Genomic DNA, 24,609 nt, shown 5'->3' with positions numbered 1-24,609 from the left:
CTTCAAGTCAAGCTTCTGTCTTCCTTATATTCGGGCGCTCTGATTATGCCTTCTGTATTCTCCTTCACTAACTCAAAGTGTTTTTAAGTCATTTTACTCAGATGACCTCACCTGCCCAGGGATGTGGGGGTCCTCCCTTTGGAAGGCCTAACGGTGCCAAGGGACTGAGCACCAGCTCTGGAGCCAGAATAGACCAGGGTTCAAATCCTGGTTGGGATCATTATTAGCTGCATGATTTGGGAAAATCCCTTTGCTTCCTAGATCTCAATTTCCTGAACTGTAAAGGGAAAACAATAGTAATGCCATCTCCCTCACTGGGCTGTCGCAGAGATTAAATGAGGCAGTGCTTGTCAGATGCCCCAGCACGAGGTCTCTACTCACGGTAGCTGCTGCCATAATCACTCTTAGATGCCTGGTTCGTTGTTACTTTTCAGTAAGTTCTGATCATTCCTTTCCCTGCTATAAGGGATGCTCAGGAAAGAGAAAGAAAGAAAGAAAGAGAGAAAGTGAGACAGAGAGAGAGAGGGAGGGAAGGAAGGAAGGAAGGAAGGAAGGAAGGAAGGAAGGAAGGAAGGAGAGAGAAAGAAAAGGAAAGAAAGAAGGAAAGAAAGAAAAAGAAAGAAGAAAGAAAGAAAGAAAGAGAAAGAAGGAAGGAAAGAAAGAGAGGAAGGAAGGAAGGAAGGAAAGAAGGAAGGAAAGAAAGAGAGGAAGGAAGGAAGGAAGGAAAGAAGGAAGGAAAGAAAGAAGGAAGGAAGAAAGGAAGGAAAGAGAGAGGAAGAAAGAAAGAAAGAGAGAGAGAAAGAAGGAAAGAAAGAGAGAGAGAAAGAAAGAAGAAAGGAAGGAAGGAAAGAAAGAAGAAGGAAGGAAGAAAGGATGGAAAGAGAGAGGAAAAAGAAAGAAAGGGAGAGAGAGAAAGGAGGAAAGAAAGAGAGAGAGAAAGAAAGAAGAAAGGAAGGAAGGAAGGAAGGAAGGAAGGAAGGAAGGAAGGAAGGAAAGAGCCCCTGAGCCTGGCCTGCCACACTGCCAGCATGTGGCCCTTGCCATTTCTGCCTCATGTTCTGAGACTTTCTTTTGCGACCCCTGACTCCACATTTGTAGTTTGCATGTTGATGGTTGCCTGTTCCCTCTCCAGGGTTTCTTATCTCCTGCCTCTACTTGTACCATCTTTGACAGCGGGCACTCCTTCTCCATCCCCATTTATGCATGTCTCAATTCTATGATTCACTCATTATTTACTCATTCATTTATTCATAACAAATGCTTTACTGAATGTCTACTTTGCACCCAGTTCTGTACTAGCTACTTTCACGTAAGCTAATCTTCATGACAGCCTTGAAAGGGAAGGAGTATCGTCTGCATTTTAGAGAGGAAGAAACTGGGTTCAGAGAGGTTCAGTCACTTGCCTGAGATGACACAGCCAGCAATTGGTAGAGCTGGGATTCGGCATGGTTCTACCAGCCTCCAGAGCCCAGCTGTTTCCTCTCCACCCTGTGTGTTCTAATACACAGGCTGGAAGGCAGGCATGGTAGGGGAAGGCAGCCCTCTGCGCCTGGGTTGGAGAGAGGCAAATAGGGAAAGGAGAGGCGAGGCAGGTTCATTCTGCCAGGAGAACCTGGAGGGAGGGGAGGCAGGAGGGGAGCTTCTTTGGGGGGAGTTGGCCACAGACAGCAGCGACTTTGTCTAGGATGGACCCAGTCTGCTTGAACAGTCAATGGGAGTCCTCTTGAACCCTCCCTTCCCCAACTCCCGTCCCCTCTTCCAGCCGGAGTGAGAATAGGTCTGTGATGAAAGAGAGCTGGCTGCTTCCATGCCGTCCTTTCCTCGTCCTGGGAGGAAGGACAGATGACCCAGTGCAGGTCACAGTAGGAAGGCTCCAAAGAGTTCAGAAATAAGCCCCTCCCAACCTCCTCCTTCTGGGGCCACAGCTCTAAGGGGAGCAGCCCTGGGGATCTCAGCTCTGCCAATCCCAGATAGAGGCCGGCTCTGGGCAACACGTGATCTGACAGCAAAGGTGCAGACGTGGCTTGGCAAAGGGAATAGACAGCCAGACCCAGGGAGATGGGGAGATGGACAGGGAGGCAAGGGAAGGGATGGGAGAGAAAGGGACGAGGAGACACACAGGGAGATGGAGACAGGGAGAGACAGGAGAGACATGCACACAGAGATGTAAACAGAAAGAGCCTAGGGAGGCTGAGTGAAAGCAGAAGCGGAGGCAGAGGTGTGGGCGGTGAGTGGGTGAGAGGGGTGTCCATTCAGCCAGGAATGAAGACATCTTCCTGACTGTACACAGAAGGACAGAATAATGAGGGAATGGTCCCTCGGGGCAGCCAGAAGAACAAGAAAGTGGCCCCCAGGCTACATCAGGAGACTCTGGCTTCGATGCTGTGTGACTTTGCCCACCCTCCCCTCTCCAGACTTCAGTAGTCCCACCAGTCACACAGGTGCCCTCTGCTTCAATTCAGATTCCTACATCTCTACAACCCCAAGCTAGGGAGCTGAGGGCAGCGACAGGGAAGAACCTGAGCCTGGAGCAGTGGCTGCACAGGTGTGTCTTGCTCCTGCCCGTGGTTGGCTACGGCCCTAGCCACTTCCAGGTTTCATAGAATCCATGATGGCAGTAGCTTCGGTGGCTGACTCTTTGTGCATCAACACGTCTCTCTCTGGGTCCCATCAGGTCTGTGTTTACGTTTGGAGGTTTTATTAAGAAGCTGCCCAAAGGAAGTGAGGTTTGCAATGTGCAGACCCCTCTTAGCTCTAACGCTTACTGTATGGGACACACAGCTGTTAGCCCCGGGTCCTCTTCCTCTCCACACCTCCCTCCAGCCTTGTGCCTGGTGTCGAGTCCAGGCCTGGACTATGAATCGTGGCAGCCACCAGAAGCATTTGGAGAACAGACCAGGGTAGGAGGCTGGAGGCTGCCTTCTGGGAGTGGAACCTGCAGGAATTGAGAAGACCAGCCCTAGGAAGGTGACTCAGGAGAGCGCAGTCACCAGCTGCTGACCTCAGGGGCTACGACGGGGCGAAGGAGCGGACACGGGCTGTGGGGCCCGAAGCGCAAGGTCAGGGCTGGGGAGGGTGGCTTCAGGAGTCACAGAAAGCACCTTCTCACCATGGAACTGTGTGAGAAGTGTTGTAGAGGATTCAAGCATCAGATAAGGGATGGAGTAGGAGCCGGCTGAGGCCCAATTCTGAGACTGTCCTGGCCCTCCACCCAACAAAGCAATAGAAAAATCCAGAAAATGATGCCGGAGACAACTGCTTCAGGCTCCAAAATTTCCCACCTGCCTCGGGCTGGCTTTCGACTTTGACTGGTTGCCCCCATGGCCACAGCTCCAGCCCTCCAGAGGGAGTAATGACAGTGATTATTATCATAACAACAGCAGCAAATACACAGCGGGAATGCACTGTTATAGCCCCACCAGTTGTTAAAACATTGAAACATGTCCACACCAGTTGTTAAATAGCCACTGCTCCAAGCATCTTGAGCACCACCCACCCCCTCCCCACCAGCCCAGCTGCCTGGGCCTTAGCTCCACATGCCAGTCTCTGCCCAGAGAGAAAGCCTGTCCCACTCGGAGCATCCCTGTGCCTCAGTTCACCTGGAGGAACACCATCCTGAATGGGGTGCCCAGCCTGGGTCACAGAGGCTGCCCACTGTGGGGTGCCCCCTCCTCCAAGGCCCCTCTCCCAAAGCCTGAGCAATCAAGGCTGCTGCCTCCCTGGGCTGGTGCAAGTGCCCGCCTCCTCCCGGCCCCTCTCCTCCGCTGCAAACCCAGCTCATTTGCATGTGGATCGCGCCTGCCACCATGGGTGCTGGGGTCAATTGAAACTCAAGAAAAGAGAAGAAATTTATGCAAAACTGTTGATTGCATTTGTATGTAATGAAATCATCCAATATTCATCTGACTATAGAATCTAATCTGAGAAGAGAACTGAAGGACATGAGTGTCACTGCAAAACCGTAATGAGCCACTGTAGTGATTAAAAAAGCTCTTGAGCCTTCTGAAAATCCAGGCAGAAATAGCGTCTAATCAACTCTGAATATAGGAGGCGAGATTGGGCTGGCGCGTTGCACACGGCCCGCCGCGGTGCTGGGGGTACGTGGTAAACCCTGGCAGCCGCGGTCTGTGGGTGCCAATCGCCCGGCACCCACCACAATCAGCCAAGTCCTCGGCGCACAAAGCAATCGCTGCCTCTCGCCATGCAGAAAGAGCCCAATCACAGCTGTTGTGAGAAGCAGCTTGAGGCTTCTGCACCGGCCTAAGGCCTCTTCTGGGTTCCTTGCTCCAACCGAGAGGCAGGAAGGTTTTGGGGACCTGGACCTGCCATACCTGGACATACCTGTGGCCCAGCTAGCCCCAGGCAGGGGAGGGTCTGTGTCTCTCAGAAGTCCTGGCTCATCACTGAAATGTCACTTCCTCTGTGGGGCATTCCCTGACTGCCCCATCTAAAGTGACAATCACCCCCCTACCACCACCGCCCTTCCAATTCTTTAAGTCCTTGTTTTCCTTCACAGCACTCAGCTATGCCTGTCACTATGTTATTTATCTGTGTATTTAATGCTTGCCTCTCCCAAGGAGACCATGAACTCCACAAAGGCAGGGACTTTGTTCACCTTGTGAAGTGTGGAGAACCATGCCTGGCACTTAGTAGGTGCTCAATAAGCATCTACCAAGATGCTTAAATATTTGTTGAATGGATAAATCAGTTTCACTAGGCAGCCACATGTATTTATTTGTGCATTCACCAAAGACTTGTTGAGTGTGCGGTGTGTGTCAGGCTTCATCCTGGGCACTGAGCACGCAGTGTGAATGAGACAGTCCCTGCCTTCTCAGAGCTCACAGTCAGGGCAGGAGACATGAAAGATGTTACATGTAATCAGATGGCATAATGCCCTGCTGGGGGACGACCAGAGGCTCTCAGAGCTGCTAAACCCAATCTGGGGAAGTCAGGGGAGGCTGCCCAGAGGCAGTGATGTTTGCTTGAGAGCTAAAGGATGTATAGTGACAGTCATGGGCGGGGGGGGGGGCTGGGAGGTGAGGGGAGCCCAGAGAAGCCAGAGCAAGGAGAGGCTGGAGTAAGATGGGGTCAGAGAGGTGATCAAACCTTGCAGTTAAGACCTTGGCTTAAGACTTTTGGACTTTTTCCTGGGGGCAATAGACAGCCTCTGAAGGTTAGTGGCCTGATTTGCATTGAAAAGTTTACCCTCTGGAGAAAACAGATCCAAGGGCCAGGAAGGAGGAACAGACTGGTTAGGAGGCTGTTCAGTCATCCAGGCAAGGGGAACCACTGAAGGTTTTTGAGCATGACAACGTCATGGCAAAGGCTGTATTTTTAAGATGATTAATCTGACGGCAAGAGATAGAGGGGAGGAAGGGAAGTGAGGTAGGAGCCAGAAATTAGCTTGACAGTTCATTCATTCATTCATTCATTCGTTCGTTCGTGTATTCCTCATTCAACAGACATCTCTGTGTAGAAGCTGCCCTTCTTCACATTCTAATTTATAGTTTCCAATGTGCCCTGGGTTTTGATACCAAGCTACCTATTATTAACACAAGTTCTAAAGCTGGAGTCAGTAGGTTCTGAGACACCAACGGACGCTGGATCATGAGGCTGCTAATTTTGGCATGGACTTTCTGACATCGAAGTGTTCTTATGAGTCATTTGCCTTGTTTTGGCCTTAAATTTCTCATCACTACAAAGAGGGCGCCAAACTCGGTTATCTCTAAGACCCTTCCCTGTTCCCCAAACCCTGCAATTTTTTGCCCCATGAAGGATTAAAGACATCTCAAAGCTCAGAGGCTTAAAAACCCAAGGTGTGGTCTGACCAGCAGTCTGTTAGACTCCACTGGGAAGCCACAGGAACAGGAGGAATCAGGAAATCTGGGTTCAAGTCCCAGCTCTGCTGTTCGCTGGCTGTGTCACCAATGGATGAGTTCTTTCCCTCTCTGTGCTTCGGTATCTCACTTGTACAACAGGGAGCTGTCTAGAAGCGGGGAAGGCTACAGCAGATCTGAGACACATCGACGTCCTAACAGGTCAGACGGGAGTCCCAGTTCCAACACTCCCTGACACCTGGGACTTGAGCAAGGGCACTTAGCCTTTCTGAGCCCGTTTTCTCATCTGTAAAAAAATCTAAGCCCAAAGGGCTGTTGTGGGAATTAAGTTACATAATGTGGTTTAGGGGCCGAGCATGAAGTAAATGCGCCGTAAGTAGTGGCTGCCTGTATGGATGGGCTGGGACTGAGGTCCTTTCTCCTTTCTTCTCTACCATGGCTCCATTTCAACCAGCAACTGGGATTCAATGGAGGCTGGGGAATTAGGTTTCTGTTTGTTTTGTTTGGAGACGGAGTCTCACTCTGTTGCCCTGGCTGAAGTGCATTGGTGTGATTCCAGCTCACTGCAACCTCCGCCTCCTAGGTTCAAGCAATTCTCCTGCCTCAGCCTCCCAAGTAGCTGGAATTATAGACACCCGCCACCATGCCTGGCTAACTTTTTTATTTTTAGTAGAGACGGGTTTTTACCATGTTGGCCAGGCTGGTCTCAAACTCTTGACCTCAGGTGATCTGTCCACTCTGCCTCCCAAAGTGCTGGGATTACAGGTGTGAGCCACCATGCCTGGCCAACAATGGCTCCATTCTAAGTAACAACTGGGATTCGCTGGGGGCTGGTGGGATTTGAGTGTATTTTTTAATCTGTAGCTGTGGGTGGCATGAGGTTAAATGCATCTCTAGCCCACTAGGATGTGTTGGGGACACTGCTGGCTAGAGGCCTTGTTAGCAATGTGGACACAAACCACGAGCTAACAAGCAACAAAGCTATTCCTTGGCCACAGCAAACAAGACATCCTCCTTCCTCCCTGAACATCTTAGATAGCAGCTCCTCACTAGAGGTAGATCCTTATTCTAGAAGCCATGCTTTGAATTTCAGGAGCCCCTCTCCCACCTCCCCACCTGCTAGTGGACTGTGGGTGTTGGATCTGAGAAATGGTCAGCACCTTCCTGGTTTGCCTCCTGCAGTGATAGGGTGGAAGATGGAGACTCAGTCTCAGACACCTCTGTCCCCTTCAATGGGGAAGACAGCCCCCGACCACAGCGGGAAGCACAAGGGGGAAAGTGCTCAGAGCCCTGAGAGTTTGGTACAAGGGAAAAAGGGAGACCATGTCTGATCTGTGGATGCATTCCTGGAGGTCTTCCTATAGTCAGAGGTATTTGGGCTGGGTGTGGAAGATAGCTAGAATCTCTCTCACTCTTTCTCTGGAAAAAAAAAAAATCAAAAGTACAGAGGAAATAAAAACAGAAAATGAGGTTAACAACCACACCTATTTTCACAGCTCCAGATTCACATTATGTCAAGTTTTCAGGTACATACCTACACACACACACACACACACACACACACACACACACACACACACACGATGACTTTAGGGTATGCTTTAAGTCTTCCCCACACTCCCCAGTGTCAATCGCCACTATGAATTTAGCAAGTATCCCTCACAATTCCCCCTGCCCTTTTAAATATTTTAGAATGCAAAGTAGGCATCGTTTTTTTTTTTAAAGGAATTGCTTTGTGTCTATGTAATTCCAGTTTGTATAAATAGCATCCTGCTGTAATAGGACTCTGCTTGCTTCTTCCACTGCCATCATGCATTGAGAGCCCTATTCTTGTTGAAACATATGACCCGGGCTGACCACTGCACAGTATGGATATACCACGTTTACTTACCCACTGAAGGGTGGGGTTTCCATGGATGGAGTAAATCGGGGGAGGACATTGCCGGTAAAGGATGTGGCAGAAGCAAAGGCACAGGGATAGAAAAGCAGGGGTCCAGGGCGGAGGGAGCACTGGGCATATTTAGAGGAGCAGAGGAGGTGCAGTTGGCACACGGGACATCTGGGGTTGTTGGGGGAAAGGCCCCCCGACTCAGAGCCACCGCAAGCCCTCAATAATTCCACTTATCCACTTTTCAAGTCCTCCCCAGAGAGGCCTATGTTACTCTTTCCATTAATTGTCTCATTAATGACCCACTGATGTCAAGTACCCATTGTTCTCTGGGCCTGGGGCGGCCTCCCTGGCTTTGCCCCTAGGGGGATTTGTAAACGTCTTTCCTTCCCCTGCTTTCCTTTGGCAGGCATCCTTATCTAGTCTCTGCAGCCCCGGCCTGGGCTGATGCGACACTTCCTCCACCCACACCCTGCGCCAGAACCTGGGGCTGCCTGAAGCTTGCCCTCCCTCTCCCCTACATCTCCAGCTGCCGCACTCAGCCTCCACCTCTATCCTAGAGGTGTGTCTCTCTTCTCCTTTCTGCTCACCTTTTTTTTTGTTTTGTTTTAAGGTTCGGAAAATTTAATAGGCAAGGAAGAAGGAAAAAAGAAGAAAACAGCTCCCCTGCTTAGAGACAGAGGGAGGGGGGGATTCGAACAAAGAGAAAAGCTTCTCCTCTCCATTCTTTCTAAACTGTTTCTCTTCCTGGTTTCTGTTGCCTTCTCTGTGTGTACTTCTCTGTCCCCCTCTGTGTCCGTCTCTATCTCAGTCTCTGTCTTTGTGGGTGTCCCTTCCAGAGTATCTCTGCAGATGATACTGTCTCTCTGTGCCTCTCACTGTCCCTGTCTGTTTTCTGTCTCTGGGACTGTCTTCATCTCTCTTACTGGGTGTCTCTGTGTCTTTCTTTCTCTATCTGCTGATCTCTGCACTTGTACGTGTGCATGTGTTTGTGTTCCTATTTTTGTCTCTGATTCTGCCTTTGTCTCCCTCCGTCTCTGTGTATCTCTGTCTCTGTCTCTCTCCCCTCTCTCTGACTCACCTCTCCCCACCTGTCCCTCCTCCCTTGTGGATCTCTGAACCCTTCTGATTGACTATTGTCCTGTTTCCAACCTCTGCCTCTCTGCCACTGCGCATTCACCCACGGGTCCCCAACACCCACACAGGTCGAACCACCTCCCTCTCTTGCTTCTCTCCCTAGTTACAGCTCCAGCTTCGCCTGATGACAGCCTCGGGGACATCAGAACTAGAAGTAGGCGTGAGGTCCCATAGCTCCCAGACTTTGGGATTCATACATCTGTGAAGTTGAAAAACAGAATGAAAGGAACCCACAGAATGGGACCAATTATTTTTCTAAATAAGGATTTCTAAAGAATCACCAACTTATCATTTTATAATAGAAAGAACAGTTTAATGCCAAAAACAAAAGAGAAAGCTCTTAGATAATAGTCCATTAATTTAAATAAAGGCTTTTATAAAAACATTTGCTCCATTACCTTTATGTCACTTATTTTGCCTCAGATGGGTGAAGATGGCAGGATCGGCACAGGTTCCCTGGTCTCGTTGGAAGCCAGAGATCTTGCCCAAGCCTTTCCCTGTTACTAGTGAAATGGAGAGACCATTTTTTGAGGGAAGTAAGGGCAAAACTGGGACGGGACCTAGAAGCTCTCACTGGCTACTCAGCACCTCACAAGTCCCTTTCAGCCTCACTGGTCTCTCGGTGAAAACATGTGAGGCTGCTAGTTGGGGTCAGGCACCAGACTCCCTGATGCCAAGTGTTCCTCTGTTCCATGTGTGTTTTTTTTTTTTTTTTTTTTTTGAGACAGAGTCTTGCTCTGTTGCCCAGACTGGAGTACAGTGGTGCAATCTCAGCTCACTGCAACCTCCACCTCCTGGGTAAAGTGATTCTCCTGCCTCAGCTTCCCGAGTAGCTGGGATTACAGGCACCCACCACCACGCCTGGCTAAATTCTGTAATTTTAGTAGAGACGGGGTTTCACCATGTTGGCCAGGCTGGTCTCAAACTCCTGACCTCAAGTGACCTGTCCACCTCAGCCTCCCAAAGTGCTGGGATTCCAGGCGTGAGCCACTGTGCCCGGCCCGCTGTGTGTCTCTGGACATGTGACTTAGCCACTGTCTCTGCTTCCTTCCTCACTTGTAGAATGAGCAAAATACCAGCTAGCTCCCTGAGTTGTCTAAAACGTAGTAAAACTTGTTAGCCACTATAATCATCAGGAAGAGGGGCCTGGGGAGTAGTGCCTGGGAAGAAGGGAGCTATTTGGATCTAGACCTGAGCCAGGAAAGGAACAGAATAGCAGGGATTTTTGCTCTGCCCTCCCCTAGGAAAGCTGTGAGCCTCGGTCAGGGGCAGCAGCCAGCCTCCAAGGAGTTGCTATCTTGGGAGATTTCGGGGCTCTGGAGTCCAGCAAGGCTGCTTTGGAATTCAGGGATGCATGGCAGGTTTGGGACGAGGGCAGAGACCTTCTCCCTTCCTCTTCAGGGCTTCCACCCAGCATGCTAAGTGCCCCCACCCAGGAACCAGCACTTTTGTCACAGACACACTCCCAGAAGTGGAAGTAAAGCCCCTTAAGTGGCATTTGTGGCTGCAGATGCCAGCAAAGAGAAGCGCTGGTGGGAGAGGAGCGCAGTAGATGCCAGTGGCCTTGGATGCCATGTGGTGCCCTAAGACGTCTAGAAACGCCTGAGGCTGACGTAGCAGATGAGGTTGAAGGTCCTGGGCAGGGAGGGAACCGCTGAGGGTTTCTGGGAGAAGAGTGACATGATAAAAGCTATGTTTCAGGTTGTTCTAACTTAACAGTGTAGGATGGATGGAAACACAGGCCAGAAGAAAGGAATGTAAGAGAAAGGGATTATTGGGCACAGCAGTGAGTATCTGCAGTCTCAGGATCACCTGAGCCCAGGAGTTCAAGTCCAGCCTGCCCAATGTAGGGAGACCCCTCATCTCTTTAAAAAAAAAAAGAGAGGCCGGGCGCGGTGGCTCAAGCCTGTAATCCCAGCACTTTGGGAGGCCGAGGCGGGTGGATCACGAGGTCAACAGATCGAGACCATCCTGGTCAACATGGTGAAACCCCGTCTCTACTAAAAAACTACAAAAAATTAGCTGGGCATGGTGGCGCGTGCCTGTAATCCCAGCGACCCAGGAGGCTGAGGCAGGAGAATTGCCTGAACCCAGGAGGCGGAGGTTGCGGTGAGCCGAGATCGCGCCATTGCACTCCAGCCTGGGTAACATGAGTGAAACTCCGTCTCAAAAAAAAAAAAAAAAAAAAGAGAGAGAGAGAGAGACAGAGATCATCACTTCAAATGTGTAGTGCTTCTATGTGAAGCAACCCTTTTCCTCATTCTAATCTCTAATCCTTAATCTGCTGAGGGCTAAAACACCAAATTACTTACATTAATACTGAATATAAAGAAAAAGTAAATGGGTTCTACTAAACATATCACTACTATCAATAACTGTAAATGAAGTGTCTGTTAAAAGGAGTTTTATATATACTTACACATATATACAATAGATTACTCTGAAAGAAAGGAAATTCTGATACATGCCACAATATGGCTATACTTTAAGGACATCACGCTTGAGTGAAATAAACTAGCCACAAAAAGACAAATACTGTATGATTCCACTTACATGATGTTCCCAGTCAAATTTATAAATTCATAAATGGTGGTTGCTGGGGGCTGAGAAGGGGGAACTGGGGTTGTTTAATGGGTAGAGAGCTTCAGTTCTGCATGATGAAAAGTGTTCTGGAGAACTGGCTGTACAACAATGTAAATGTACTAAATGCTACTGTACGGTACACTTAAAATGGTTAAGGCTGGGGCACAGAAGCTCAAGCCTGTAATCCCAGCACTTTGGGAGGTCAAGGGAGGAGGATTACCTGAGCCCAGGAGTTCGAGACTAGCCTGAGCAACACAGCAAGACCTTGTCTCTACAAATAATTTTAAAAATTAGCCACGTGTGGTGGTGTGCACACCTGTAGTCCCAGCTACTTGGGAGGCTGAGGTGGGAGGATTGCTTCAGCTCAGGTGGTCAAGGCTCCAGTGAGCCGAGATCATGCCACTGAACTCCAGCCTGAGTGACAGAGCAAGATCCCAGCTAAAAAAAAAATGGCGAAGAGAGTAAATTTTATGTTACGTGTATTTTACAATTAAAAATAAAATAAGAAAAAAAGGAGTTTCAGAATGGTTCATCGAACAAAACTCAATTCCAAAAAAAGACCTAAACAGTGATTCTGAAAGCCTAAAAATCAAGAAATGGGGAAGGCAAATGTAAACAAAAAGCAAGCAAGAGCTGTAATCCTGATAGACAACAAGACAAAATTCAGATGAAGAGCATTGAATGAAATAAAGAAGATGTAAGTGTCTGGAGCGCCATGTATAAAACAACACAGCAGTACTTTCACAAAGCAGAATTCATTTTCATAAAGCAGAAAATGCAAGAAGAAATAGGAATGTTAATAACAGGTGAGACACATCACTTTCAGTCCAAGACTCATCAAAGGGTCAAAAATAACAGAAAACCTAAACAACATGAACTATAAGCTGCATTTCCTGCACACATATCAAAATTTGTACCCCAATAGGGAACATACATTTCAAACGCACATCATGAAAAACGACCACCTATTAGGGCAAAAGAAAGCCTCACAGCGGCTTTCGAGGATATGAGCTTTTATGATCACTCTCTTTCTAACCACAACGTTTCACTGAGTGGTTTCAATGCAATAAAGAATGTAGGAAGTTTGAAAACTAAAAAGCACCAAGCGAGTATTAGATACTGTCAATACTGTTACTATCATTATTCACTGTTTGATGAACATTTTACTTGCTCTCTGATTCTAACGTATTCTAGAGAAGTTGGCCAAACAGGTGGGGGATTAATTATGTAATCTTTTTTTTTTTTTTTCTTTTTGAGATGGAGTTTCGCTCTTGTTACCCAGGCTGGAGTACAATGGCGCGATCTCGGCTCACCGCAACCTCCACCTCCTGGGTTCAGGCAATTCTCCTGCCTCAGCCTCCTGAGTAGCTGGGATTACAGGCACGCGCCACCATGCCCAGCTAATTTTTGTATTTTTAGTAGAGACAGGGTTTCACCATGTTGACCAGGATGGTCTTGATCTCTTGACCTTGTGATCCACCCGCCTCGGCCACCCAAAGTGCTGGGATTACAGGCGTGAGTCACCGCGCCCGGCCCTAATTATGTAATCTTTACTGTCTTCATAAGAGCTACTATTTCTTTGGTGTTTACAATGTGCCAGTTACTATGCTGTTTTACACGCAGTCATTTATTAGTAACTTGCTATTTGTTTTATGAAAGCAAGGCTTCTGTGCCTCTCACATCACCGCCGAGGTCCACAACAGTGCAAGGTCTCTTTTGAGTAAGTGTTCACTGAACATGAGCACTGATTAAGGACCTACTTCATAGTCAGATGTGGGTCTGAAGTTTCATTCTAGCACAGGCAGTCATCTGTGTGACCTTGGGCCACATAGGAAATATCCCTTCTGAACCTCAATTTTTTTCACAGAAAAACACAGATAATCATTAACACCTCCAGTAACAAGGATTGTTCAGAAGTTTCAATGTAGTAACACGTGTAGAGGGTCTACCATGGAACCTGGTTACCGTAGGCATTTAATAAATGTTAGTCTGAGGTTGAAGGAGAAAGAGCAGACCTTATTAGATAATCTTAGAATAGGGGCCTTTTTTCTTAAAAAAAAAAAAAAAATCTTCAAATACAAACATCCTCCACTGTATGTGAAATAATTTTTAAATAGTGTCATAGGGCAATAGCAAAATAAGTTATGATAGATCCATATTATGGAATCCTGCATCACAATGAAAGAATAAATTGATGTATACACATGGACAGATGACCATGCTTGTTTTGTGGGGAAGAAAAAAAGCAAACATCAGAATATGAATAGTTCCCCTCTCTCCATTTAAAAAATTATATGGCCAGGCACAGTGGCTCACACAATCCCAACACTTTGGAAGGCTGAGGCAGGCGGATCACCTGAGATCAGGAGTTCAAAACCAGCCTGGCCAAGATGGTGAAATCCCATCTCTAGTTTAAAAAACACAAAACTTAGCCAGGCGTGGTGGCAGGTGCCTGTAATCCCAGCTACTCGGGAGGCTGAGGCAGGGAAAGTTGCTTGAACCTGGGAGGCAGAGGTTGCAGTGAGCCGAGATCATACCATTGCACTCCAGCCTCGGCGACAGAGCAAGACTCTGTCTTCAAAAAAATAAATAAATAAATAAAGTTGTAGATGGCCAGGCACAGTGGTTCACACTTGTAATCCCAGCGCTTTGGGAGGCTGAGGCAGAAGGATTGCTTGAGGCCAGGTGTTTTGAGACCAGCCTAGGCAACAAAGCAAAAAAAAAAAAAAAAAAAAAAAGCCAGGAGTGGTGGTGCATATGGTGCATACCTGCAGTCCCAGCTACTTAGGAGGCTGAGGTGGGAGAATTGCTTGAGCCAAGGAGTTCAAGGCTGCAGTGAGCTATGATTGTGCCGCTGCACGATGGTGAGAGTAAGACACTGTCTCAAAAGCCAAACAAAACAAAACACACACACACACAGAGAAAGTTCTGGAAGGATATATAATTTTTTTTTTTTTTTTGAGTCGGAGTTTCGCTCTTGTTACCCAGGCTGGAGTGCAATGGCGCGATCTCGGCTCACCGCAACCTCCGCCTCCTGGGTTCAGGCAATTCTCCTGCCCCAGCCTCCTGAGTAGCTGGGATTACAGGCACGTGCCACCATGCCCAGCTAATTTTTTTTATTTTTAGTAGAGACGGGGTTTCACCATGTTGACCAGGATGGTCTCGATCTCTTGACCTCGTGATCCACCCGCCTCGGCCACCCAAAGTGCTGGGATTACAGGCTTGAGCCACCGCGCCCGGCCTATATATCTAATTTTAAAGGCAAGTAGGATTGGTGGACTGGCGAGAAGTTTTTTTTTAACTTTTTACATTCATTTATTTTGTAATTTCCAACACACACACACGAAAAAAAATTCTCAAATTCTCTTTGGCCTGAATATTTCATGGGGCTTTAAAAGCTGTTAAACTGAATAGAAAAGGTGGTTAATTCTGGCAAGTGTGAGAATTTCCATACCCAGCGTTTCTTTTTGAGAGGGACTGTAGGAGAGAAGAAGTGGAGAATGAATCGCTCCAGCATTACTCATTACTCAGCACATCCAAACAGGTAGTTTCATTCCTGTCCCTGTCACCACTGCAGCCCTGATACACAAAGTAACAGAGAACCTCTTTGATAAATGTCAAATGAAATTGAGTAATCAGCTGACAGCCATTTGCTGAGCTGTCTGACTGCCCTGGGCTCGAGGTTTTCCTTTATTCATTTATCATGATACAGCTTTGGCCAACATACACACAGGAGAGAAATTGTTGACATGTGGAACCCAAGTACAGAAAATCTTTCATTTTCCTCCCTGTCTGTTCACCAAATAAGTTTTTGTTTATTTAAAGACTACAGAGGATTTGGCTGTTAAGAACCAAATGCCTTTGGAGTGGAGTTACAACATAATTTATCATTTCCTCTGTTTATTAAAAAATCCTGCATCTTTGAGAAGTACATTTGCAGTGAGTGGGGGATTTCGGCCACTCATGAAAGACTGTTGCAAAGCCCCTGTCATGTGGCTTACCCCAAAAGAGGCTCCTTAATTGCTATATCTAGCCCTGCCCTCCCCCCAGCTGACTTCTGATCGTGTGATGACCACTTAGGGCTGGTGAATGGGTTTGGAGGACACCTAAGTGGTGCAGGAGACTGAGCTAGTTTAACTTTGACCCAATTCTGACCTTGAATCCTCACTGCATGTTTCACCAGTATAAGTGAAAGGGGAAGTGCAATCCTTTTTTTTTTTTTTTGAGTCGGAGTTTCGCTCTTGTTACCCAGGCTGGAGTGCAATGGCGCGATCTCGGCTCACCGCAACCTCCGCCTCCTGGGTTCAGGCAATTCTCCTGCCTCAGCCTCCTGAGTAGCTGGGATTACAGGCACACGCCACCATGCCCAGCTAATTTTTTGTATTTTTAGTAGAGACAGGGTTTCACCATTTTGACCAGGATGGTCTCGATCTCTTGACCTCGTGATCCACCCACCTCGGCCTCCCAAAGTGCTGGGATTACAGGCGTGAGCCACCGCGCCCGGCGTGCAATCCTTATTCCCTCCAGGACAGGAGAGAGTCTGGAGGAAGTCAAAGAGCAAAGAGAAGTCGGATGCTGCTTTGAAAGAACTCAGCCAGGCCTTGCCACCACCAAAGTGGGCTCCATTCTGAATGCAGATCCCTTGCAGAACTGGAATGAACTTCCTTTTTCACCCAAGAGATTATTATAGATGGCAATTTAGTTTAGTGCACTATGTACCCCTCAAAAACAGGGGTCATATCTTACCCATTTTTGTATTGCCAGTACCTGACAAACAGTTGGTACTCACTAAATGCTAATAAGGCAGCAGGATACAGTGGTTACTTCCAGGTTGGTGAGGTGCTGAGAGAGTGTGAGCCCCGAGAGGGTAAGGAAGCTCTACACCCTCTCCTTAAACCTTGCCCTAAGTACCTCCTTTATTGGGCTGTTCATCTGTATCTTTTACAGTAAGCCAGTAAACAGGTTTCCCCGAGTTCTGTGAGCTGTCCTAGGAAATTAATTGAACCCAAGGAAGTCAAGGACTCCAGTTTGTAGTTGCTCAGTCAGGAGTATGGGTGGCCCAGACTCGTGACTGGCATGGAAAGTGCTGGCAGTCTCGGGAGGTGGAGCCCTCAACCTGTGGGATCTGCCACTATTTCCAGGTAATCTCAGAACTGAATTGAATTACAGGATATCCAGTTGGTGCCTGCTGGAGAATTGCTTGGTGTGTGGGGGAAGCAACCCCACACCCCTGGTCAGAGAAGTGTTTCATGTTGAGTGTGAGAGTAAAAAGGAAAAAAAGTTGGATTTCAAGACCAGCCTGGCCAACACAGTGAAGCCCCATTTCAACTAAAAATACAAAAATCAGCTGGGCATGGTAGCACATGCCTGTAATCCCAGCTACTCAGGAGGCTGAGGCAGGACAATCACTTGAACCCAGGAGGGGGAGGTTGTGGTGAGCTGAGATCGCGCCACTGCACTCTAGCCTGGGCAACAGAGAGAGACTCTGTCTCAAAAAACAAACAAACAAAAAAAAACCACTATACCTAACTCATAATGGCTAAATTAGGAAGGAATGAATGAATGAATAAAAAAATAATTGGAGGAAAAAAAACTCTTTTAACAACCCAGTATCCGAAGATAAGCCACTTAGCCACTTGTCCGTCAACAATGGGCAGGCACTGGGGGAAAGGTGTCTCACAACCAAGTAAATGTTGAGGACAAGTACAAGATTGGAAAATGAAAGACAGTGTTAAGACCAGAAAGAAAAGAAGTCAGCATTTGCTGGGTAGCTACTATGTGCAATTTATTCACAATTCAACATATGACTGCCTACTATACTCCAGGCATTATGCAAAGTTCTGAGGATATGCAGGCTAATTAGCAAAAAGAATACTTAAGAGTTCATATAAAGCAGTACACTGTGCTATGAGAGCCAGTAATGAGGGTCCTAGGTCAGAGGGGAAAGCAAGACTTCCAGAGGATGTGCTATCCAAGACAAGGCCTGAAGATAAACAGGACTGGCCAGGTAAGGAGGGGAAGAGCGATGCCGGCAGAGAAAAGAGCATGTATGAAGATGACTCATAGGCAAAACTACTTCTTCTGGGTGCTTCACATACAGATTCTTAGTGATCATCAATCCAGACCAACTCTATTCCTCTCCTTTGTGGCTTATTCTTTCCGATTTATTTAGATTTTATTTTTTGGTGAAAATGGGCCTCTAGTAAGTGCCCAGTCACAGGTGACAGCCAACATCAGCCCAAACAGAGTTTTAAAATGGGAACAGAGCCTGTTTGAAAAGGAGGCTCCTAAAATGAGGAGCAGGTGGGATGAAGCCTGCCAATGGCCTCAGTCCCTTGGCGACATCAAGTCAAAGCAAATGCCTGAGTAAAGGCCCTTTGCCAGCAGCAAATCTTTTCTGAGAGCCACCCATGCCAGAAGGCCCAGAGCAGAGGGAGGAAGAGAATGAACAAGTCTGAGTGTTCCACTGGAAGACTGAGCCTCACAAGGACAGCCTTCTGTCAGCATAGTCACAGCCTTCTGTGTGGATCGGGGAGGGAGAGAGGTGCCAATGTGCCACCCATGGGATCCACCAGAAACTGGGCTCTGGAGTATTGCTGGCCCCCAGTAGACTTTCATCCAAGGAGTTCTTTGGTCTTCACTGCCAGATGCCTCTCCAGCTCTGCCACTGTGTCATCAGCCATTTGGCTGATCTGTAAATACACAAAATGAGACAGCCCGATTAATTGGCGCTGGAAAAGGGTAGGGGGATGAATATTCCAGAAACATGAAAAGGTTATATGAGAAATAATAATAGTGACAAAGTTCACATTAAGTACTAGCCAGGTACTGTTCTAAGAACTTTATTTTACATTATTTTTAACTCAAACAGCAAACCAATGAGATAGAAACTATTATTATCCCCATTTTGCATATAAAAAAACTGAGGCATTTAAATCACTTCTTCAGGACACATAGCTAGAAGGCGGGAATGTCAAAATTTAATCCACAAAATTTAAGCTTCAGATTCCACAGCCCCAAATTCTTAACTATTATTCTACAATATAGAGAAGCTAGTCTTATCTGTTCCTTAATGAGCCTCTAGAATTTCCTACACCTCCAACACTTTGTATATAAAGCCCTCATACAAATTGATAAGAATATTAAAATCCCAATAGTCAAGAAAAAAAAAAAAAAGCCTTGAACAAAAATGAGGTACATCTAGTTAACAAACATGGAAAACAGACATCAAAGAAATGCAAATTAAAACAAGATACAATTCAGCTATCATAGCAAAATTCGATGTTGTGGTTTTTAATTACAATATTCAATGCCACCAAGCTATGATGAAATGGATAAGCTCATATATCACTGACAGAAATTCAAATTGATGCAAATATTTGTACCATTTAACCCAAAATCTCTCAACTGGGAAATTATCACATGAACATGATCTGAAAAAATTTTCTGAAGCTCTATACACAAAGATATTTATCCCAGCTTTATATTTAATAATACAAAAATTAGAAAATCTAAAGTTATAGAATGGGGAAGTAGTTGAATATATATAGTCATTAAAAATGGTTAGATTTTCTACTTCTCAAGGATAGGGTGTTAATATGAATAACATTTCAGTACATATCATGGAAAGATGCTCACATTATCCTTGAATTGAAGAAAAGCAGGACACAAAATTGTGTATATACATAGTAGAAATGAACTCTAAAATATGTAAAGAAAAAATTGTATATTTTTAAAAATGGAAGGAAACCTGTCAAAATATTAATAGTGGCTATATTTTGGTGATGAGAAGACAGGTAAGGTATTGTTCATGTTCATCTCTGTCACATCCAGCCTGGTACCTAACACATATCAAGTTTTCAGGAAAAATGCACTAAGTGAAAAATTATTAAAGTTTTCTGTGCTCTTCTATAATTTTTGCAATAAACATGTACTCCCTCTAAGAATGAAAAACAAAAAATACAATTTAGTGGCTGCTGCAGCCTCCTCTCCCTATGTCTAAAAGAGACTGAAAGCAGGAAGCCTGAGGCAGAAGGCTTTGAGGGCTGCAGCATGGTGCCAACGATCTGCACGCTCAGCAGCATAGCGGCTGCTGGACATCTTTATTTGCAGACCACAGGCCTTGGCTAGAGATTGAGAACTAAATGCACTAAAAAGGGTAGAAACTAAAAAGGATTTAGAGCAATTGGTCCCAGGCAGGGAAGTGGCCAAGCTCTCGCCATAGCAACAGCTGTGCATTTTTTCAGCTGGAAAAGCAAGTACCTGGGGGCTGCCAGACACTCTGGAAAAGTGGCTGGACTCAGAATGGCAGCTTGGTCCCTCCTCACTCAGCCAGCCGCAAAGTCTTGAGATGCTTTTGCCCCCTGTGGCTGCCTTGCATGGGGTGTGGCGTGGTGCCCAGCAGCACTCCAACACCTGGAGGCTGGCAGCCTGGGATAGCCAGGAATGATGGCTTGCCAGCATCCTCTGGAAAAATGGCTTTGAGGGTAGTTTGGGGACAGGGATGGGGACTGGGAAGAGGGAGAGTACTTAGGGTAACAATTTGATAACATGGATTCTGGATGAAATTAATGGGGTAAAAATGTGTAGGTCATTTTCCCACTTTGATTCTCAGTTTCCTCATCTAGCAAATGACTATACAAGCATATTTTAAACTGGTTATTGCTATGCAAATATTGGCTGTGTTACCATAACTTTGAATATCACTTCCTGATTTATTTCCAGTTAATCAATTAATGAAAATAGGGAAGATGTGGTGGCTCACACCTGTAATCCCAGCACTCTGGGAGGCTGAGGTAGGAGGATCACTTGAGCCCAGGAGTTTGAGACTAGCCTGGGCAACATGGGGAAACCCCATCTCTACAAAAAACACAAAAAATTGGCTGGGCATGGTGGTGCATGCCTGTGGTTCTGGCTACTCAGGAAGCTGAGATGGGAGGATAGCTTGAGCCCAGGAAGTGGAGGACGCAGTGAGCTGAAATGGTGCCACTGCACTCCCACCTGGGCAACAGAGAATCTCTCTCAAAAAAAAAAAAATTAATGAAAATATTTACTAGCATTTTACCATAGTACAAGCACAAGGTGCCCTTGGGGACAGTCGGCCTGTAAGTTCATCTTTTCCATCTTTATCAGGTGTCTTAAAATAATGATTAATAGCAACAAGGCCAACAACAGCTTCCACTCACCGAGTACTTACACATCAGACACTTGGCTAAAACTTTACATGCATTACTGCACATAATCCCTACAACATAGGAAATACTATTATCTCTCTTTACTGTATAATGAACATTATTTTACTTGACAGATGCATAGTAGGAATGCAAAAGTGTTTTATCTTCTGTTACTTCATTCAAATCCAACAACCTCACATAACCTCTATAAAGCAAGTAGAATAGGTATTATCCCCATTTTACAGAGCAGTAAGTCAAAGCACGGAATGTTGACTGATCTGTTCAAGATCACATAAAAAGTCAGTGGTGTGGCTGAGCCAAGAACTCACCCACCTTAATGGCCAGTTTGAGGTTTTTATTCCCTTTTGGAGGGGTCCATAGCACCTGGCCTAGTCCTTCCTCATTCCAGGCAAACTGTGTTAGGAACATTAAGAGTCAATCCAAGTTCTACATTTAAAGTCACAAGATTGGGGAAAAGAGAAGGATAAAGAAATAGGGCAAACAATTACTGAGGACCAGCAACCACACTAGCCACTTTTAAGTATGTGGCTTCATTTGGTGCTCGTATCAATCCTGTGCTCCCACTTTGTGGACGAAGAAACAGAAGCTCAGAGAGATGACACCATTTGCTGGCGTTAACAGCTAAGACGTAAAAGAGCTAGGATTTTAATCCAGGCCTGTCTGACTCCAAAGCAAGAACCCTTTCTAATATAATACACAACCTCATAGAGATTATAACATCGTCATCATCGTTGTTATCATCGTCATATTTGCTACTTACAAGTTCAGGAAAATGAAAGGCAGGGACAGAGGAGGGGAATGGCAGGAGCACAGAGTACACTCCTGGGGCAGGCCTGCCTACCAGCCATCCTTCCTGAAGCTTGGCTCAAAACACCCACTGCCTTGCCTGGATCAGCCTCCCTGCCTGCCACCCATCTGCCAGGAGCCTTCCCCTCCTTTAGCTCTGCTAGCACCCAGCTTTGCTCATTTCAGAGCAGTTCTGTTTCTCAGAGAGAGGCAGCAGTGAAAGGATCTTGGCCAGAGTTACTGGTGGTTTCTGCCAAGTGCTTTAATGTTCACCAGGCCATTTATAGCAAACCAAAGCAAAGGTGAAACAGCAGGCTGGCAGATGTCAGAGTCCTGAGCAGGAAGACCTCGGTCCTTCCTCAGCAGGGCTTGCCTGGAATAGGGATTGGGAGGTATGTGGGGGGCAGACAGTTGAGGAAATTTAGAAGTCAAACATGACTACATGGATAGAACCTACAAATGAATCATTTCATTCTATACGCCAAAAATTAAAGAAGCATTTCTATAATAAAGCTTTAGAAAATCTGACCTCAAAAGATTTTTGAAAAATTAAAAAAGATAATCTCACGTAAAATAAAATGTTTATAATCCTATCACCTGAAATGACCCCCTTTAATATTTTGACATGTATAAATTGCCAACCCCATGTACATATGACTTTTCTTTATAAAACTAAAATCACACTGCTATATAATCCACCTTTTAAAAACAAATTCCAAAAAAATTTACCATGTCTATAAAATAATCGTATAACTTTTTATATAGATTCTAATGAATGTAAACAACTTACTTCCCACAGTCAGAAATTTAGACAGTTTCCAGTTTCCTACTACTATATATATCAATGAACATTCCTATAGATAAGGTTCTTGATTATTTATTTTGGGCAAATTCCTAAGTCACTAAATCAGAAATGTATAGATTTTGGTATATATTATTCTCTAGAAAGGTTGTATGGATTTATACAAAGAACAGCAATCTTTTCTGTAGAATGGGAAAGTAAAAGCAACACTTCCCAGATAAGCAACATTTTCAGCTCAGATAAAAAATTCTAGGTTCAAGTGTTAGGGGTTACAAAAGGCAAATTAAAAAAAAAAATATACACACACACACACACACACACACACACACACACACACACACACATATTCATATATTCTAGAAACACTGTAGTCTGTACCAAGAATCTTATAAAAAATATGCATTTCCTTTGTACAGTAATTCCACAAAGAAATCATCTCAACATAGATTTATACATAAAGATATTCACTGCAACCCATGATGACACTCACAGGGAGCCACTGTTCACTGCCACTTGGAAGAGGTCATTGCTAACATCACGGGTGTAACACTTTGAACAATAGAGAGATGCACAAACAGTTGAACTTAGAAGTAGCAGTATTGGTTTTATCTAATAAAGGAAGCGTTTTTGACTTAAAAAAAAAAAAAAAAAAAAACTAACTAAAATGTCCCAAAAGAGAGCTTATGAAAGTGAATACCACAACACCAACTATTTAGCAGCCATTAGAGTTTTACAGAGTTTTTCAAGACACAAAAAATGCTAATGCCTTTGAGGACAAACAGAAAATAAAAAGCTGAATACAAAATTGTATATATACTATATGTTCTCAATCATGTTTAAAACTATGCAGTTTTTTTTTTTTTTTTAAAGGAAAAAAGAAATATTCCAAAATATTAAGAATGGTTGCCTCATGGGGAGGGAAAAGAAAAAAAAAAAGAATCGTTGCCTCTCCAATGTGGAATGGTAGGATGATTTTTTCTCCATTGTTTTAAACAGTCTTCTGTACTCTACATTTTCTGCAATGAACATATATATTACTTTGGTAATAAGGAACAAAAGTAAACAAAATTTTAAAATGGATGAAGCAACAATCAGCCATAGCCTTCTTTTATATCTTTAAAACATACACACACACCCCCAAAATTCCAGTTTGGTGCCTTCTAACAGCAGAAAGAACACCATGAAGTGTATATAAGGCTCTCCCCTATTCCAAACTTTTAACTGTATGACAGTAAATGAAGTTATTAACAATCCTGGTTAGGAATAAACATTTAGCCAGGTGCAATGGCTCATGCCCATAATCCCAGCACTTTGGGAGGCTGAGGTGAACAGCTAATCTAAGGTCAGGAATTCAAGACCAGCTTGGCCAACATGGTGAAACGCCATCTCTATTAAAAATACAAAAATTAGCTGGGCATGGTGGCACATGCCTGTAATCCCAACAGGAGAATCACTTGAATCCAGGAAGTGGAGGTTGCAGTGAGCTGAGATCACACCACTGCACTCCAGCCTGCGTGACAAAAAAAAAAAAAAGAATAAACATTTAAATAGTATTATCTTTAGAAAGGTATATATGATATATTGTGTCATATAAATAGTATGACACTTTTTCTTGTTTCGAGAGATAACTTGAAGTTCTACACTAAAATGTTAATAGTCATCTCTGAGTGATGAGATTTCAATTACTTTATTTTTTTTTTGACAGCAAAATGAATACAGGTATTTGTACTTAAAAAAAAAATTAACAGTAAGAAGCACTAAAGGAAAAAAATCTAATCTGGCTGGGCGCAGAGGCTCACACCTGTAATCCCAGCACTTTGGGAGGCTGAGGTGGGCAGGTCACCTGAGGTCAGGAGTTGAAGGCCAGTCTGACCAACATGGAGAAACCCCACCTCTACTAAAAACACAAAAAATTAGCTGGCTGTGGTGATGCATGCCTATAATCTCAGCTACTTAGGAGGCTGAGGAAAGAGAATCACTTGAATCTGAGAGGTGTACGTTGTGGTGAGCTGAGATCAAAGCATTGCACTGCAGACCGGGCAACAAGAGGGAAACGAACAAATGAATGAATGAACAAAAGAGAGAGAGAGAAAGAAAGAGAGAGAGAGAAAGGAAGGAAGGAGGGAAGGAGGGAGGGAGGGAGGGAAGGAAGGAACGAAGGAAGGAAGGAAGGAAGGAAGGAAGGAAAAAAAGATTGGAAGAAAGAGAAAGAAAGAAAATCTAAGAAAGAAAGAAAGAAAGAGAGAGAAAGAGGGAAAGAGGGAAAGAGAAAGAGAGAGAGAGAAAGAAAGAAAGAAAGAAAGAAAGAAAGAAAGGAAGGAAGGGAGAAAGAGAAAGAAAGAAAGAAAGGAAGGAAGGAAGGAAGGAAGGGAGAAAGAAGAG

At 45.3% G+C, this 24,609-nt stretch overlaps 1 protein-coding gene across 4 annotated transcripts in view; it reads right to left on the bottom strand.

Moving 5' to 3' along the window:
* Positions 1 to 17,204: 17,204 nt before the first annotated feature.
* Positions 17,205 to 24,609, bottom strand: part of MRRF (mitochondrial ribosome recycling factor) — a 63,680-nt gene continuing 56,275 nt past the window's right edge. For 2 of the 4 annotated variants that reach the window (XM_032251526.1, XM_032251530.1), the window contains one exon: positions 17,205 to 18,137. In XM_032251526.1, coding sequence (XP_032107417.1) covers positions 18,060 to 18,137 — 78 coding nt within the window. In that variant the 3' untranslated portion in view covers positions 17,205 to 18,059. The remainder of the gene's footprint in view (positions 18,138 to 24,609) is intronic. The other 2 variants (XM_032251528.1, XM_032251527.1) reach the window with 2 other exon arrangements.

This window comes from Sapajus apella, unplaced genomic scaffold (genome assembly GCF_009761245.1).
Source record: "Sapajus apella isolate SASKATOON/1434 unplaced genomic scaffold, GSC_monkey_1.0 scaffold76, whole genome shotgun sequence".
Lineage (NCBI taxonomy): Eukaryota > Metazoa > Chordata > Mammalia > Primates > Cebidae > Sapajus > Sapajus apella.
This window is presented reverse-complemented; position numbering and strand designations above follow the sequence as displayed.